This window comes from Equus quagga, chromosome 1 (assembly GCF_021613505.1).
Source record: "Equus quagga isolate Etosha38 chromosome 1, UCLA_HA_Equagga_1.0, whole genome shotgun sequence".
Taxonomy (NCBI): Eukaryota; Metazoa; Chordata; class Mammalia; order Perissodactyla; family Equidae; genus Equus; species Equus quagga.
This window is the reverse complement of record NC_060267.1, coordinates 107,032,514-107,051,722: the sequence shown is the minus strand read 5'-3', so window position 1 is coordinate 107,051,722 and position 19,209 is coordinate 107,032,514. Positions and strand designations below refer to the sequence as shown.

The window sequence follows — 19,209 nt, the reverse complement described above, 5'->3', positions numbered from 1 at the left end:
AGAGAGCGGGAAGACCGGCCAATTGTGTCTTATAGGAGTTATGTTAGATGTTGCAATACACTCCATCTCAAGGACGTGCGAAATCCACAGATGGCATCTTGCTTGTCCAGACTTGCGTCACCCAATTTTTCTGAAAAATACTCATTTCCTAGTGTACGGCTTGTAATTCTGTGGCCCTTCTCCCCAGGTGAGCTCTCATTCTCAGTCTCTCAAGTTAAAGCCTTGCTGGAGAATTCAACTTTGGACCAGTTACCCTCTCGGATCCTATTTCCCCATCTATTAAATGGGAGTGATCAACATCATCACCATCATGGTATTAACAATAATACCTGAGATAACCATGAGGCTATAATGAGAAAATATGGCTATAGGGGTAAAGATGTACATCTTGGCATTTATAATCGGGAGGACTGACCCTAAAGCAAGTTATGAAAGACAGAATAATACTTTACAAACACTAATTTTTTTTTAAAGCCTAACTCACTGGAATCGCACCTCCTCTCTGGTGATTAGAAAACTTACCTAAGTTCGGGAAAAGTTCGCGGGCCAAATCAACGCTGCTGCCTACTACCTGCCTCCCCCCTCTGCTCGGACCCTCCCTACGACAAGGCAGAAAGGGTGGGAAGGGGAACACAGCTCAGCATTTATTTTTGGAGCCAGCTCACTAAAAATACCTCGGCTTTCCCGTTTGATCACTCTCCCTTTTGACCTGAATGGATCGCGGGGCCCAGCAGCCCGCCCCACCCTCTGCCCGTTGTCCTTTAAAGGAAAAGGGCGTGGGGACGGATTCCTGCCGCTCGCTCGAGGGACAGATGCGAGCCGCCGGCCGGGCAGGCAGGGGCCGCGGCCACACTGACGTCAGGGCAGCGCTCGCCCCGCTGCAGCCTCCCAGTCGGGCCGAGGCCCCCCGGAGGGCGGGGGGGGGGGGAGCCGCGAGCTGGGATTGGCTGGCCAAGTGCGAGCGCCCTCGTGGATTGGCTGGCGAGGTTTTAGAGGGAGTCCCACTCTCCAATTAAAGGGCCCCGCTGCGCCCGGCTGCGCGCAGAGCTCCCCCTGGGCCCGTGAACCTGGCCATTCAGCCACCGCTGTCCCCGCTGCGCGCCCTCGCGCCTCTGCCTGAGAAGCCAGGCGCTGTTTCTCCGGCCCAGAAGAAGATGGCAAAGGTGGCCAAGGACCTCAACCCAGGAGTTCAAAAGGTGAGCTGAGATCTGTCTGTACTTAGATTCCTTCTTTTCCCCGTTTCCCTTTCCCATGTGTTTGCGGAAACTTACCTAGAGACGGACACACTTCCAAGACTTCACAGGAGACGGAAGAGTTGGGAATACAAGTTTGAGCTAACAGGCCCGCACCGCAAAATTTGCTTTTAAAAGCCATTGTGTAAAGTATTGGCAAAGGACCTTAGTTCTTTGGTGATGCTAATTAAAATTTAAATAAGGTAAAAAACCTTTTTAAATGGTAATCCTGTGGTTTGTAGGGGGAAAAACTCAACCTTTCCCTCTCTCTTCCCCGTCCTATGATTGAAGTGAAGGGGGAGGGCGTGTAATATTTACTCACAAGGAATCTCCCCTTTTGCCGTCATCCCACTGTTTTGTGTTTTTCACACACACACACACACACACACACACATACACACACAGAGTTTCTTTAGTTGGTGATATTGGCAATGGCAGCAGATCCAGCACCCGGGAACTAATTTCCATCCCCAGGGTCTGCACGTTTCTCTTTCAAGAGGGCTGGCCGGGAGCCCAGAAGGTCACGGGTCAATTACCACAGGAGGGGCCTGCCCTGTGCCTGTAGCTCCACCACTGGCTGGTTACCTACCTGAAAGCAGTTGGGAGATGGCACAGGCGGGAATCTTAGAGGACATGTGAGCTGGAAGGGAGTAGTGAGACAGCCAATGAAGAAACTGAGGCCCAGGGTCACAGAGCCTGGATTCCATCAGGCTGCTGAGCTTAAGGAAAGCCTTAGGCATTGAAACCCTGGCCTGCCACTTTATATCTGCACCATATTGACCTAGACACTTTTCTGAGCCTCAGTTTCCTTGTCTCAGATGTGGGGATGTTAGGCCGCGCCTCCCGCAAAGCAGCAGAAACAGCCACGGTACTGAGATTAACTGTGGGTTAATCTCGCAAAGCAGTCGTTTTTAAACTCTGATTTCAGGGGATTTGGTCTTGCAGGGCAAAGACTTCCTTAGACATCTGTCATCACCTGTGGGGTAGAATGAGTGGCGAAAAAAAAAACCTTATGTCAGAATCAAAATAAAAATGCAAGCCAGCCACTTAGAGGCTCAGCATTCATGGATGTGATTTATAGCTGCACAATTGCACGGCGGATCTGCCCCAGAGTCCCGCACACAGAGTCCAGGCAACCCTTCTGAATGTGTACACCAAGTCAGACTTTATCTGGGCATCTCTCTGGAATGTACCATGCCCCCGTTGCATTTGCCAGACTATTTGCAGAATCAAGTCATCTCTCCTTCTGTGGAATTCTCATAACCCTTTAGACCTTGGTAAGATACCTATTAATTTCTACCTAGTAGTGAGCCAGGCATGCACTGCTCTTACTTCTCTACACATCTTTCTAAACTCCTTGAGGGCAAACCTTCCTTGCTCATCTCTGTTCCAACACAGCATGCCATCCACAGCAGGACTCAGCAAACTGTAAGTGAACCGCTGAATATCCGTCCAGCGAAGACCATAGTGTGTGCAGACAGTACATTTTGTGCATTCTTCTTTTTTAAATTGTCGCATCGGGGTATTTGTGTGTCTGAATTCAGCAAATTCAGCTGAGGTAAGAGTTCAGAGCTAAAAGGGCAGAGTCCCTGTGTCCTCTGGAAAGTCAGATGATTTGGGTTGCTTTGCTACAAGCTGGTTGATGGTTAATGTGTGAAGTGAGATGGGGTTCGTGGAATACCCGCCTCCCGCCTGCGGAGGCCACCACTTGGGAGAAGCCTCGTTTTTATTTTCCTGTGCAGAGGAGAGTGCGATTATCTGGATTAGAGGCAGAACATGTTCTCCTCCTTGTCACTCTTGAGTGCCAACTTCCTTGGCCCGCAAAGGGTTTATTTTCCATTTAGATCCAATTACAGGCTTAGAGAAAGAATGTGGTGGGTAGAGATGAAAGGGCGGATATTTTTTACCTCTTGGGACCGTGACAATCAGGAGGAAGATCACCACTTTGTAGATTAACCAATGTCTTCAAGAAGCCGCGGGCAGGGGAGGGAGTGGAGGAGCCGCTCTCCACGCTGCAGTCACAGCGCTGATTAAATGCTGTGGCCGTCAACAGCATGCTGAAAAGCTTTTACTGCATATTTACTTTTCAAATCTGCGACAGTGGGGAGTTTTATAACATTTGGCTTCAGGATGCGTAATCACACTTAGGCATTTTGAAACGATTTCATAGACTCTTAGAGCTACAAGGGACCTATTTACAAAATGAGAAATGGTTTAAAATGGCAAGCAAGCTGTCTCCACCACCATGCTCCAAGGGGAGGAGGGTACAGGGAATCCCCAGCAGCCAGAAAGTCATAAAAAGGTCTTCAAGAGAGAACAGCAAATCCAAAAACTGGAGTAGCCTTCAAGATTCTCTAAGCAAACCCAGAGAGACGGAGGGACTCACCGTGGGTCACAGACACAGTTAGCAGCAAAGCTTAGAAAAAGCTAAGCTCCCTACCTCCTCTCATCTGCTAAGTCAGATGCTCCGTTTCTTATAGTGGAATCAACCACTATTGTGGATTTGTTCTTCTGTTGTTTATTGAGTGTGTTTAAGAATACTGGTTGCTGGTATTCTTGTAACCAGATCTGGGTTCAAATTTTAGCTCCACCACTTACTGGCTCCGTGCTCTTGGTCAAGGTAATTAACTTCTGACCCTGTGTCCTCATCAGAAAATTAGGGAGACAGCAGCGGCATCACCCTCCCCAGGTGTCTGTGATCATTAGGTGAGATAATGTCTATAAAGGGCTCAGCATGTGAGCTCTCGTATGGAGTTAGCCATTGTTATTGTTGGTGGCGGCGGTATATTTTGGTGGGTGTGTGAATGCTGAAAGGCGTCTTTTGGTGAATGAAAGACACTCTTTTCTTTATGACCGTCCTGCCTGAAGAGCAACTAATTTTCATTCAGCTGAAGCAAAGGCAATTGCTCAGCCTTGATAATTTAAGACAGTGACCAATGATCTTGTCTTCGTTCCAGCCCAACAGATACAAAATCTGCTTACACCAAACAGAGATTACCAGTTATTGAGCCTTTCACTCTGGAGTCATAGATTTTTAGGCCTGGAAGGGGACGTGGAGCTCTTTGCGCTTTTTAGGTAAGGAAACTGAGTCCCAGAGGGGTCAGTCTCCTTATTTGAGATCGCCGAGACGGAGTGCCGCAGCGCATCAGGCTCTGCAGGAATACAGGCCCCTTGGCTGCCAAGGAGCCATTTGCAGAGATTTAGGCAGGACTAGAACAAAGAGATCTAAGCATGTTCGCTGTTGACTGTGCCTGTGCCAGTGGGCTGGCTCCAAAGGGTTCTGTTTTTCACCCCTCAACACAGTGTCGGAGGAGCATTAAATGATGGTTCTTCTAAGTGCGTTGCCAGACTCAGCTGGGCGTCTCCCTCAAGCCTTCTCCACATCACATCCCTCTTGGCTTTCCTGTCCTAAAGCTTCGTCCTCCCCTCTGTACTCAGCCCTTCCTGCTTTCACCTCCAGTTCCTGCAGCGTGCAAAACTGCTGGCATCTTGCCTGGGTGAGCCGATCCAACGTAAACATGGCTCCTCGAGAATTGTCGTTGGCTCCCTCAATCGTAAAAATATATTAAGCTGTCCCTTAGAGACATTAATAGCCAAGGCACTGGGGACCTGCCCATAGGTGTATAAGCAGCTTGGCCCAAAAGAGAACCTTATTTAAAAAAGAAAAAGAGAAAGACATCCAAGTCCTTCTTCAAGGATCTCCAAAAACAGATGCTGAAGCCATTGCTTTGTAAATGGCAGATGCTTGTCATATTGTGCAGATGTGTCTGAACATGTGGGCTTGGGGGCTGGCGATTGACTTCCAGCAGTGCGCCTGCCACCTGTGGTGAGAGGCAGGGGGAGGCTGAATCTCAGATCATCTCCCGGCTTTCACCTAGGCCATCCAGCTCCAGAACCTCTCCGAGCCCAGGGCTTCCCCACGGTTCTACAAGCAGGACAGGGGAAAATTGACTTGGGTATTCCCCTCTGAAGATCCTGTAGTTTGATCTTCTCGCCACATTCACTGATGAAAGGTGACAAGGAAGCAAAAGGATGGGCTGAATTCAGCAAAGGCGGGGGCCCGGAAAGGAGGGACAGCCACACAGGCTCGTGTGTGTGTCTTTCTTTCGCGCCCCTCCTCGGGCCAGTTCTGGTGAGGGTAAGGGAAGGGGCAGAGAAGTGAGGGAACAGCTCCTCTGGCAACCCAGGGCAGTCAACTGGGCTGCAGAGGAGGATTTTATTTGACTTTGGGAAGAAGAATCATTCGTTCTTTTCAACTTGCACATCCAAAATAGTGTATGTATAATAAAGTGGAAATCTGTCATGATGAGTAAGACCCTGGGAGTTCTTATCTCCTTAGTGTTCATCCAACACCATTTAAAAATGTTTATTATAAGAAAAGTTTTCTGGCCAGGGGTTGAGTCATTGTAGTAACTGCAGGCGTTTACTCACCGGGTGACTTTGGACAGGTCCCTTTTCCTAAAAGTGGCAGCCTCTGGATGGGAAGCAGACTGCCTTCTCGCTCCACTCCGCTGGCTTTTCCTCTACACCAGGCTGTCTCCAAAATAACAAACGATTATGGAAAAATAGGCCTAAAACTTCGTTCCACTGAAAGCAGAATTGTGGAACGGCTTTTCAAGACATCCAGAAGGAAGGGACAGCTGTTTCTCTGTAAGTGTCTTCATTTGGAATTGTCTTCCCTCCCGCTTTCGTTTGCTAACAGGAAGAGGGTTTGGCTGGCAGCTGCCATGATCTCACCAGGTGCAAGGCCACCAGCCCCTTCCACAGGAGTCCCTCAAGATCATGACATTCCCTTAACTTCACATGAAATGTTCCGGGCGTCCTGCACCCCTTCTTGGAGCTTCACACATATCATTGGCACAGATCTGCAGAAGTTCTAGAAATGCTTTCTATAAAGCTTTTATAGAAAGAGTTAAACAAGAACTTGGGTCTCATATGTGTACCAAGACTCTTTTTTTGTTTTTTGTTTTTTGTTTTTTTTTGAGGAAGATTAGCCCTGAGCTAACATCTGTGCCCATCTTCCTCTACTTTATATGTGGGACCCCTGCCATAGCATGGCTGGACAAGCAGTGCGTCCCGGGTCCAAACTGGCCAACCCCAGGCCGCCGAAGTGGAACGTGCGAATTTAATCACTGCACCACCAGTCCAGCCCCACCAAGACTCTTTTAGTGGCCGAAACTTGTATTTGGTATCTAAGCCTAAACGTTTGATGTGGGAATGCAATTGTGTTTTCACGAAAACGGAAACAATAATATAATTACAAAGCTTTGCAAAATTCCCAAATCAACTCTTTGGCTCATTGTCTGCTCTTTAATATGAGAAGCAAACCCTTTTACATTTTTTCTCAGAAGGGACGTATTTGGTCTTACTTTGATCATTTATTTGGTCTCTTGCCTTCTAAGGACTCTGCAGGAACACTCGTCTGTTCTCTGTTAGGACAGACAAGTTTGGGGAAAGGCAAGAAAGAGGAAGGAAAGGCATCTCTTGATTGCGTGCAGGGGGCTTGCCATTTTCTCCCATCTTATCTCCTATAGCCTTAAGGACTATCATGCAAAAATATTAATGTCCTTTTACACACGAGTAAATTAAGACTAAGAGTTTAAATGACCTGCCTAAGATCGTATGATGGCAGGTTAAGAACTCAAATACGGTCTTCTCTGATTCCAAAATTTATGCTCTTTCCGCTATAAGAAGAAACAAGAAGGCTTCATTGGAAGCAGAAGCCTGGGAGAGAGGGACTATGATTACTACTATGAGCTTCACACCAGGATCAAGGTCTTCCTACACACTGACAGTCCGATTCAGGAGGTGCCCAGCATTTGCCAAGTGCACCTCTCTGATATCTCTTGGTCACTACCAAGTGTATACTGTCACCCACACCAAGTCAAAGCCACTTCCCAGGGATAGAACAAGGGCTTTCTAAATTTCTCCTGGTTCCTGGTTTTCTAGAAGACTGATGGAACGCTCTAGGGAGGAGGCTGGTAGAGAGACAATCTAAGGAATCATGCAATATTGTCATGAAATTACTGAAGAAGCAGTGATACTTGACAAAAAAGAAAACAAATCCTAGAGATCCCAGTCCCAGAGCTTCCAGGAAATTCTAGCCTAGGGATAAGCTTGGCTTCTGGAATGTGTATCCCTACACGCCTGGTCAGCCTGACTCACAGTCTACCCAATAACACGTGAATCAAGACCAAGCAAAACACAGCCCAAGCCCCCACCAGCACACGCTTTAAAAGGAAATAAGATCGCTGAGGGGGAAGAAACCAAAGGCTCCATTTGGCAAGTCACTCTTTTGAAGGACAAAGGAGCACCAGGGTCCATCCCATGGCGGCTGTTTTAAATCCACATGATTTATTTATGGATTGTTTTCTTTTTTTTCTTCTCTTGTTTTAAAACATTGGATCCTTTGTAAAATTAATCTTTGGAGAAAAACACGAATGAATCATTGTATAAAAGAGCTGAGCAGAATCCAGTGATCTGCCTGGTCAGTCCCTTCTTGTTGTAGATGCGACATAGAAGAGAAATGGCGTATCTAAAATTTACACGTGACATCACCGAGACGGGCACTGACTCACAGCATCTTTTCTGCATGGAGAAGAAAAGGGTATCTTCTATATTCTGTCACTTCTATGCCCAGAGTACTCTGATGTCATGGCAACTTCCTACCCTCAAGCTTCAGAAGGTCAACTGCACATTTTGGCTATGAACTTAGCGTTGGCCAAAAAGTTTAGAGGCCATTTTGAGGAGCGGTTAAACACACAACCTTTGCGAGCATGGAGGTCTAGATGTGACTCCTAGTTCTGCTGTTTGCTAGGTCTGCAGCCTTCGCCAAGTTGCTTATCCTCTCCGGAACTCTGGTTCCTCATTTGAGAGAGACAATTAACAATAGTGCTACATTTCAACCACTGTTAATGAGAGAAAGCACATAAAGTGCCTGGATGTACTGTAAGTGCTCAAAAAATATTTCCTCCTGCTGTCATTGGTATCCCCTCTCCTCAGCACAGGGCAGAAATCCCATAGCTGGTTTCGTACTGGAACGTGGAAGACCGAGTACAGCTTACCTACATCCCGCCTGGCTTCTAAGATATCAGATTGCAGGAGCTTCTCTTTGTAGCTAAACTTAGACCTAGCCATAAATATATCCAGGCCACATTGTATGCAAAATTGTGGCAATGGCAACAATTTGCTTTGAGTGTCTGGTTGCTACACTTCTAAAAAACAGCCCTCCCCTTGCTGGAGACGGTCGTTGGCCCCAGGGGTGTGACCTTACACAGGGACTTACCCTCGCGAGCCTCAGATGTCTTGCTTATGAGACAGGGTAATAATCATTCATTTCTTCCCTTAGCAAATATTTATTTAGCATTTGTTATGGGTCAGGCATTGTGCTGAGCACTGCGTACAAGACAATAAGTGAGAAACTTGGTCCCTGCCATGTATACTTGAGTCTGGTGGAATTCGTTTCTCATAAAGGTGGGAGAAAGGCCAAATAATGTCAGTGTTCCATGATTCTGTGTGATTCTTGACCTCCTCCACACACACCCCCCCTTTCTCCTCCTTTGTTCCCCACTCTCACATTTCCCAGCACTGTCCACCTCTGAGCCACATGCCAACCCCAGTCATCTCTACAGTGTCGGTGGAATGAGTATGCTATTCCTCTCCGAGTTGTTGCACTTCAAATAGGGTGTTGAGTGGGGAGAGGTCTGAGGCAAGGGGGACGACAGGTAGCTCTCAGGGACCACCAGCACCCAGGGGCCCTTTCAGCCTCCTTGCAGACACGTGGTAGACGAGTAATCTGCTCAGCCTGTGTCCTCAGGCAGCTTGACACCCCAGCTCTGTCCTTCATGGTGCTGGTGTCAGGGGCACCAAAGGGCAGGAGCATGGGGAAAGAGCTCTTGGCTGACTAACCCCCCCGGAGGAAGCCTGCCCCAAGAAGACAGCATCTATTTGGGCTGTATGACTAAGTGGCATTTCCAGGTACTGATTCGGGAGGCTGACCACTGAGGAGACTGACCCGGCTAATCCGTCGGCTGGAAGAGGTGGAGGGAAAGTGGATCCCAGCCCTGCCCTCATCCTGGAGGAGAGCCATCCACCTACGGAGGCTCCCTGGTGCTCCCCACCCCAGCCCTGGCCCTGTGGCCGCTGGTGCCCTTGTTAAAGGGATTCCGCTCTCAGCCGAGGGCGGGGGGTGGGGGGCGAGCGGCAGTATTAGGGGCTTCTTATTTTAGAGGAAGTCTGGGAGGGAGATTTTTTAAAATCTTGTTAGTAAATAGAGGAGAGGTTTTTAACCAGGGATTTGTGGATAGAATGGAGGGTATCACAGTATGTAAATGAAGAAAAACATTGCATCCTTGCATCCCCAACCTCTACCTGAAACTTAGCATTCCTTTCCATTATGAGTGAAGGCAAAAGTCCTGGCAATTTAGCAGCCCCTGTGCCTTTGTTTTAAATCAAATGAAGCTGTTGTATTCCACATTTATGTTAGGAAAAGACAGCTGGGTGTGGGCCCTGTGCCCTGGGTACCAATGGAAATCGGGTATTTTCCTATCCTATCACTGTTGCACTAGGTGCCCCGTGTACCACTTAGGCTCGTCCTGTTCTGAAATAACAGTAATTAAATCCGCTGCTAGATCTTGCTAATTAACTTAATAAAGGCATATATGCTGCCGAATCACAGATTTGTCGTGCACTGATACTATTTCAGTAATACTGGGTTCCTTTGTAATCCTACATATTTTATTTTATGCATTTAAAACAGTGTTCTGAGAAACGAATACTTTCATGTCAGACAGCCAAAAGAGCCCAAATGTATTGAGACCTCTGTCGAAATAAAGCTTTAGCAGTTTTCTATACACACATCCACAAATATATGCATATATAAACACACACGCACAACTATAGTGGCTTGCGATCTGAGGTTCTTACGCTAGGCAAACTGGGTGCAAATCCAGCTCTGCCACTTATTTCCTAATGCCTTGGACAAGTCAGATGACCTCTGAGCCTCAGTTTCTTCATCAATAAAATGGGCCTCAAAGTTATCATCCTCACAATAATAATCTGTTAAGTTCTTAGCACAGTACTTGACAAATAACAAATGTGTGTTAAACTTGAGTTATCACTCTTAAAAGAGCTAATGAGAGTGAAATGGTAAAGAGAATAAAAACATTATTTTGATGAAATTTATTACCCAGCTCTGAGTTGGCCAACTTTAAGAATTCATTTTGTACAAACATATATTATGCAACGATTACATGCCAGGGACGGAGCTGGGAAGTGGAGAAGTAAAAGGAAAGGAATGCCAGAGGCGAATGGTTTCGGAAAAGGATCAGCCAGTCCGGCCGTCAGAGAATCACGGCCGTGCCTAAAGGCCTCCATCACAGGTGGGAGGTGGGACCGAGGTGCTCAGGAGAGGAAGCACTTAACCTCACCTGGGGAGGTTAGGGAAGGCTGACCCAGGAGGCGACATTTGAGCTGGGTGTTGAAAGACAAGGATGAATGAGCTCTTAGGATTGGGTCCCAGACCCGTTTATGCCTTCCAAGTATGACACGCATATTCTGCATCCTATTTGACTTCTAACTTGGGGCATATCATCCACCTAGAACTGTGGAGAAGTACGTTCCCATGTCTCCACCCACCCATGATGCACATCTATTATTTTCTCATCTGAGAACTCATTCCTCTTGCTTCTCAACCAACACCCCTTAGGGTGGCAGGACAGCAGGGGTTGCCAAGGTGGCCTGCAGAAAGCTCCTTACGGCCGTGGCTGGAGACTCCCAAACCAGCAATGGAGTTCCAGCAAACCCACCCCCACTGAGTGTGAATTTTTGCAGAAAGATGTAGATTCTTGTTGTGACAGAAGGAAAACAATAGATAACTGAGGACATACACTATATGGAAAGCAAGGAACGCACACACACTCTGTGAGATTCAGCACACGGCGCGTGTGAGCAGAACACGAAAACAATTCACAGCGTTACGGGATGTGCGTGTGCGCCCCGAGTTTCATTCGCGTTTAAACTCTGAAGCCATTTAATTGATAGTTAGAGGAAAAGAAATCTCAACTAGGATTCCTCGATGAACTGTGAGGAAGAAAATCAGCTTTTTGAAATATAGGAACTTCATGAGCAAGATTCAAAATCTTGCATCAAAACAGTTCCTTTTGGGGGCCGGCTCCGTGGCCGAGTGGTTAAGTTCGTGCGCTCCGCTGCGGCGGCCCAGGGTTTGGATCCTGGGCACGGACATGGCACCGCTCGTCAGGCCACGTTGAGGCGGCGTCCCACATCCCACAACTAGAAGGACCTGCAACTAAGATATACAACTGTGTACTGGGGGGTTTGGGAAATAAAGCAGAACAAAAACCCACAAAAAACAACAACAACAAAAAACAGTTCCTTTTGCACAGTTCTTACTTCAGATTTCTGACTTGGTCTGAAAATGTGGATTCCTTCTCACCATGGTTTAGAGCAGGTGATGCATCAACATGAAAAACACGTGGTTTGGATATCGAAATGCCACTGGGATAATAGTTCTTGATTTTTGTCGGTTGCATATGGTGTGTTAAACAAAGGGAGAAAATATCCTCAGTGACTCCTTGCCAATTATCTGGGAAAAGGAATTATAGGGATCATCTCTGTGTTTACAAGGACCTGAAGAAGAGGCCAGGTTTGCTGGAAAAGCTGTGTTTCCTCATGTCTGTTCTCCTGCTCAGCCGGCAGGCCCAAACAGCCCATGGGGAGAACACACCTGTAATAAGATTCACGCCAGTTGGAGTGGCTATTTTCTCCTGCCTCTGTACCTTTCCTTGGACCCAGCCCAGCTCTGGGACCATCACAAGGGAATGAGGATATGCTTACTTGAAAAATGCTTGTACTGTATATCTCAGCAATTAGGATTAATTTTTAAGAGGTGAAATGAGCCTTAGAGATTCTCTAGGTCCACTTCCTTGTTTAACAGTCAGACAGATCCAGCAGGTTAGGTGACCTGCTCAAGGTGACAGAGCTAGTTATTAGAAGAGTTGGGGTAAGGATTTGGGGTGTCATAGCATTTCAGGTTCAGAAAGACTTAAAAACTCTATTTTGTCCAAGTACCCCATCCAAAACCTTACACATGAGGAAAATTGGACACCCAGATGCTGTGAGAATACCATTTACGAGCACTTACACCTCCTAAGGGGATGTTTTTTTGAACCCCTCTAATTATTAGATAGCTCTTTCTTTTAAGCTAAAATCTTCTCTCTGCAACTTTTCCCCATTTATTCTCTTAGGGAATGGCCATGGCCACTTTCTCTAATGTTCCATTTCTGCTTTACCAACCCAATCCTACATGTTGATCAGGATTAAGGTCAAAGCATCTATTTCTTGGGTTACTTCCATCTTCTGGGAGGCCTAGTGTCCGCATTTAGCTGAGTGAGATGGCTAACAGAGAGCCCCTAGTCTTTGCTTTGCCATCAGTTTTGTGACTTCTGTCACCTCTTCCCTCTGGGCAGGATGTTTCCCTCTCCTTCTGTCCTCACCCAGTTGGAAAGGTCACTTCTGTGCCACCAAACTACCCTGTTTCTTGGAAGAGAGTTTTTAAAGTGGAAAAACATGTCAAGAGACAAGGGAATAGGACATTTTAAAGCACCAAGAGAACTCCAAACCCATGTCATAAGCACTCATGAAAAATCAGTGCTGCTCCCCATACAAAGAACCTGATTGATAAGAAGGGAGCGAGGGTAATATGAAATCAGAGAAGGCTATGAATGAGAAGAAGAAAACCTTGGTAAAAGAGGTAATGTCTTTTTAAGAAGCTTTTAAAAATTATTTGCAAAGTTGTCATAGCTTATTACTATATGGAATGCTAGAACAATAAGAGAGTAATCTAAGTATTATGTCCTTGTGACTTTTCCATCTGAAGGGAATGCTCAATAGACAAATAGAAAAGATGGTCATCAAAATTTTAACTTGAGTTCATTAAAAGATACCACTAAGAAAGTGAAAGACAATCCACGGTGAGAAAACATTCACAGTACTTATATCTGACAAAGGATTGTAATCTAAAATATATAAATGAGTCCTACAAATAAATAATTTTAAAAAAGCAATCTAATTTTTTAAAAAATAGGTGAAGACTTGAACAGGCATATCACAAAAGAAGACGTCTAAATGGCTAATAAGTATAGGAAAAGGTGCTCAACATCATTAGTCATTGGAGAAATACAAGTTAAAAGCACAATGAGATAGGATTATACCCCCAGAAGAACAGTAAAATTACATACTGACAATCGCAAGTGTTGGCAAGGAGGTGGAGCAACAGGAACTCATGTACATTGCCAGGAGATTGTAAAATGATACAACCACTTTGGAAAACGGTTTGGTTTCTTCTAATAAAGTTAAATGTATAGCTACCGTATGACCTAGCAGGTTCTCTTCTAGGTAGGTATCCAAGAGAAAGGAGCACATAATAGCTAAACACTGGAAATAATTCAAACCTCCATCAATAGGAGAATGGATAAACAAATTATTTTGTATTTATACAACAGAAAACTACTTAGTAAAAAAAAAATCTAATATATGCAACAACATGGGTAATCTTAAATACGTTGGACAGAAGAAGTCAGACACAAAAGATGTATAATACATAATTCCATTTATGTGTTATTTGAAAACAGGCAAAACCAATCTATGATGCTAGAAGTCAGAATATTAGCTACCTTTATAAGATGAGGTTGTTATTGACTAGAAAGGGGCATGAGGGAACCCTCTGGGGCACAGGAAGTATTCTATATCTTTATCTAGATAGTGGTCACATGGGATATACATATAAAGTAATCAAGGGAATACTTGAGATTTGTGAATTTTTACTATATGTAAATTTTACCTTGAAGTACCGTTAGAAAATACAAAAGACACTATTTGATAGATAATGGGAAAGTGTTATATATGCAAGCAGTAGAAGGATGTGGGGACCCAGGGGTTGAGGGATAAGTTCCTGCCACAGCCCCATGGAGGTATCATGTTGGTGGACAACTTTGTCCCCAGGAGCTGCCGCTAGGACTCATCCGAGTCTTTCCATTGACTTCAGTCTGGCATTAAAGTTTCCACCTGCTGGGTCCCTGCTCAGCCTCCTCTCTCACTACAACATTCTGCTTCCCCCAAACTGATGTATCACTCGTTCCCGGAACATACTTTTTCTTCCTCACATACATGCTGAATGGCCTTCTCCCTGGGCCCAAATCCTCTCCCTTCCTCAGGGCCCTCCTTCGTGAAGCCCTCAGTGCAGACCAAGTTCTTTCTCCTCTGAACTCCCGGCATGGATTTCCTCTCCTACTGAGTGCACGTTTAGTTTTCTGAATGGCCCTGGAACGTGAGCATTCGCTGTCCTTTCTTAACTCCTGCACTGTAATTATCTCCATGCGTAAGCTCGTTGAGGGCAGGGACCGTGCCTTATTCTCCTCGCTGTCCCCCTCGGAAAGCCTGGCATCTGGTAAGGGCTCAATAATATTAATGGATAGAAAAGGAAATGGAATCAGTATATGGGAGAGAAGGAAAGATAGAAGAAGAGGTAAGAGCAGCTTGCTTCTCATTTCTGACAGAGATGAGGAATCCTGAGGGGATAGGAGGGGAGAGAACATGAGGGTGGGGGACACGAGACAGACATGGAATAGAGCTGGTGAGACCATTAACCTCTCCCAGCACCCCATACATATTGCTTAATCTAAACCCTTCTGACTCATGGACCAAGATCAGAACTGGCAAGATAGGCAGGGACCAGAGGAGTGGGAGGGAGACTCCTTGATAGTATTTAGCAAGGATCTTAAGATGAAAAGGAAATGAAAGTCAGAGGGATGGGGAAGGCACCGTTCCAAACCAGACCCTGAATTTGTAATGTCTGGTCACAAGTTTTACTGTCCTCCTTCAGACTTGCCTACAAAAGGGTTGACTTGAGGATGGCGGATGAGCCAAGCCTTGATTTCTTTCCCTCCTTCAAACAACTGACTTGAACCTTCATCTGAACCTTGAGGCCCCTTATTTCTGGCTGGAAGTCTCTTGAGAACAAACTCCGATGATTTCCGTGGTCTGGGGAGGAGTTGGCTCAGATCTCTGGACAACAGCAGCCACATCTCAGGAGAGTTGGCCCTCCTGAGAGACGGGAGCCAGCGGGATGACTGAAAATCAGCTGAAACTGAGTCCAAACCACTCATTGCTCAGACCCATATCTACTTTAAGTTTCTAGTCCTTGATGAATATTTATACCAAAATAGGGCCAGTGGAAAAGTTCCATCTGTGTGGATTTTAAGAGTTTTGCCTTTCCTCAGCCACGTTGACCAAACTCAGGAAAGTGGGGGAATCTTTGCCAAGTACATGCTCTTTGAAGTACAAGAAATTCTGAGAAGGCCCTGGACCCATTACATTTCTTCTTATCCTGAAGCCTTAGAGTTGGCACTCCCTTTTTTAAAAAACGGTTAATATCAACACCTCTCGGTGCTTTATAATTTTAGCCAAGCCCTTGACACCATGCTGACCGTGAACTCTCTTTTTGAAAGAGAGGATAAGTCTGTTCAGGGTTTTGCTGGGTGAAGTTGCTTTGTTGGTCGATATTTTTCCCGTCTTTTAAAAATCTGAATGGTCCAGTTAATTACTTTAATTCTCCTCTTTACTTTGCTGGCAGAGAAATGGCCCCAAATTTTCTCCTCCGTTTTATTAGTCATTCCATACTCTTCAGAACCAAAACACCAGAAACTGCAACCAGTTCTGCCCTTGATGTGAGGGGCTGAAATAGAAGACCTGCTCTCGAACAAGGCGTATTAACTGCTCTTACTAAGCACGGGCCATGCGCCAGGCATTGTGCTACATAGTTTTTTCCTAATCTTTACACCAATCCCATTTTACAGATGAGTAAACTGAGGTTCAGCGGGATTAAGTAAATGCCGTAGTGACATAGCTCATATGATGCATGTGAATTAAATGTAGGATATTCAATTCACAGCTCCCCCTCTTCCCCTCTATACCATTTCTTGTCTATACCTAACGTGTTTACAGGGTTCCAGGGGTGTGGACGGAGAACTTGTCTGTCACGAGGTGAATTTAGTTGGTACACAGACATGTGTTAACAACTTTGAACCATGTCAGCAGGATCTTTCTCCTTTTTTTAGTTCTTTAATCCTTCTGATTATGTCAAGGAGAAAGTCTCCATCTGGAGCTAAAATGTCTTCAACACCTCCAACGCTTGCCCTCTTCACCTGAAACAGATGGAGAGTGGTCCTCAGGCTCAGAGCTTTCAAAAGGCAATAGTATTAGCTAGAATTTAATGATGTGCTTTCATATTGATTGTATTGTTCATGGTTACCATTTATTTTTTTATATATCTTAGGGATAAAGGTTATTATTTTTCAAAAAATAAGTTTTTAAAAAGTGATTTTTTTTAAAGAAAAATTATAAGTACATAATCACACAGATAGTATATTGAGGACAAAATTCACGAAGGAAGATCATGGGGTTTCGTAACATCTAATATTTGGTGATCCCTGATCTCTACAGCACTTTACAGTTTTCAGAACATTTTGTATGCATTCTTATATTTGATTCTCACCACCACCCAGAGATTACAGTAGGGATTATGCTGGCAGGGACCAAGCTGGTAAGGATTATGACCCATTCTACAGATGAGAAAAGTCAAGGTTCAGAGAGTGGAAACTGCTCGCTGGGTCACACAGAAAGTGAAAAAAGGAGCCGGGGCTCAGGTTCAACTCCCCAGGCTCCAGCATGACCAGCGTTCCTCTAGCCCTCTGCCAGCAGATCGTCTCAAGGGCAGGAGTGGATAAAGGGAGATTTCGAAGCCATGAGCCAAGACCAGAAATGCCATGGAGAGCCTGCGGAGCTTACTGACTCTCACGGATTGGCCTGAGTTTTCACAATTTCCCACTGCTTGTCTATATTCTGTTTCATGGAGAAGCCTGTGGTTGCTACATTCTGAGTTTCTCTAGAGAAGTCTGATTTTCTCTCTCTAGCGAGTCCCCTTCCAGAAGTTTCAGAAACTGGTTCTCCCACCGGGAGAACATCTCTACCTTCTGGGGTACACCGAGAAAGGCTGACACAAGCTAGCAGTGGCTCCCTCAATGAGGAAAAAGCCAGATTCTGACCAATAAGAAGAGCTTGCTTTCCAAGTCTGCTGACCTTGAGCAGTTGACTGGGATTCAGACCACAGGTCCGCGTGACTGGACAGGCAGGGATATCATAAACATAGGAGAATTGGTGGGTTTGGAAGGCAAAGAAGGCAAGCTGGCCGTTCCATCAGTCTGTCCACGAAGAGATTCCAGGAGCTGAAAACAGCCCTGGAGATAAAGCTGAGAGCTGGAGGGAAGAGCTGAAGCCAAGCGAGTAGGTTCCTGCGTAAGAGAAGAGCATGTTGAGAACCGAGCCGAGAGGAGAACCAGTGCCAGAACCTTGGAGGGGAGAGGGGAGCCATTTAAGGGGACAGAGAAGAGTTGGCTGGAGGGGTTTGGGCGACCAGGAGAAGCTAGAATCTTAGAGACCAGGGTAGTGCTTTTTTCTTCCAACTCCTCCTGCAGGCATCAGCCTCAGACACAGGGTATCTATTGTGTGTTGGCTTTTAATCGCCAAGAAGCATTGATAAAAGGCAAAAACAGAAGTGTTATAAAAGAAGCTATTCAAACAAATGTTTATTGAGGAGCTACCATGTGCAAGGCATTATTCCAAGCACTGGTGATAGAGCAATGGACTAGATACACGGGGCCTCTGGCCCCATAGAACTTACAGTCTAGCAGGAAAGAATGACGTTAAAGAGTTATGTACACGATTGAATAATTAGAATCATGATGGATACTACAGGAAGTACAAGATAGTTTTCTAAGACCACATGATAAGGGTACCTGAAGGACGAATAGGAGTTTGTTAGGTGGAGAGAGAACTGGACCAAGCAGAGGGAACTGCATTCCAGCAGGCTCAGAGGCATACAGGAATTTGGCATCTTTCCTGGGCCATATGGTTCAATGAATAATTCTAAATTTACTCGAGATAATTTTCTGGAAGGTACCTTGGCTTCTATAGTTCTGATTTTATGATTTAATTGTGTTAGATGAGCTTCAAAGGTGAGACCTTGAAAGTGAGTTATTTGCAAAGCGAATGACCATCTGCTAATTTCTGTTTCATAAAACTGGGCTTAGAGAAACTTGGCCTAAATCCTCTTTAAGGTGTTTTCATTTCTAAGAATCTATCATTTTCTTGTGTCAGATTTTCTTATACGGAGAATTCAGCTATATACAGTAGGTACAACTAGTTCATTATGTAGTGGGAAAGGATGGAATATTTGAACTAAAAAGTGTATTGAATGTTGGTTTTTAAAACATGGTAACAAAGAAGAGAGAAGAAGGAAGTCATTTATAAGAAGGCTACTTGTTTTAAAACAAGAAAATGTCTTGCTAAAGGCACTACACTAAAACGCAAGTGGGTTGTTACCATCACAGCACCCCTGTTGGCTGAAGGAGGGGTGTGTGTGTCTCAGTCCTTCCATTGTCATGTAAGTTAGCCTAAGAATTTAGGCAGGAGATCCCCAGCAGGAATCATTTGCATAAGGAAAGCCTTCAGACTTTTAATAACATGCTGAACATGTACACAGCACGTTGCCTTTGAAGATGTTAAGATTCAGAGAGGCTCAGTTAGAAACCCTCCAGCTTAGTGTACTGGGTCTCCCCTATCTGCAAAGTGAACTCTCATAAAAGTGTGTCATCCTCGGAAAGGTCAGTAACGCTGCAAGTTAAGAATTCACACGCACGTGCACCACACACACCACACACACACACACACGGATGGACCAAATTACCTCCTTATAGAAAGGATGTAATTTTAACATTCTTAAGACATCAGGCCACTAAAATCAGGGGAGTCTTATAAAACTGGGGAGACGTAATAAGCATTGTCAGCCTCGAGCTTACAGTTTTCTACTTGAGATGGAGTCTATTAAAGCCCGAAACCTAAG

General features: G+C 45.3%; 1 protein-coding gene across 2 annotated transcripts in view; it reads left to right on the top strand.

Annotated features, from left to right (window-relative positions):
* The first annotated feature begins 952 nt into the window (after positions 1 to 952).
* The window catches only part of LMCD1 (LIM and cysteine rich domains 1), a 59,630-nt gene continuing 41,373 nt past the window's right edge, over positions 953 to 19,209 (top strand). Inside the window, exon 1 of one of the 2 annotated variants that reach the window (XM_046663081.1) lies at positions 953 to 1,196. In XM_046663081.1, the coding sequence (XP_046519037.1) occupies positions 1,155 to 1,196 (42 nt within the window). In that variant the 5' untranslated portion in view covers positions 953 to 1,154. The remainder of the gene's footprint in view (positions 1,197 to 19,209) is intronic. The other variant, XM_046663091.1, reaches the window with a different exon arrangement.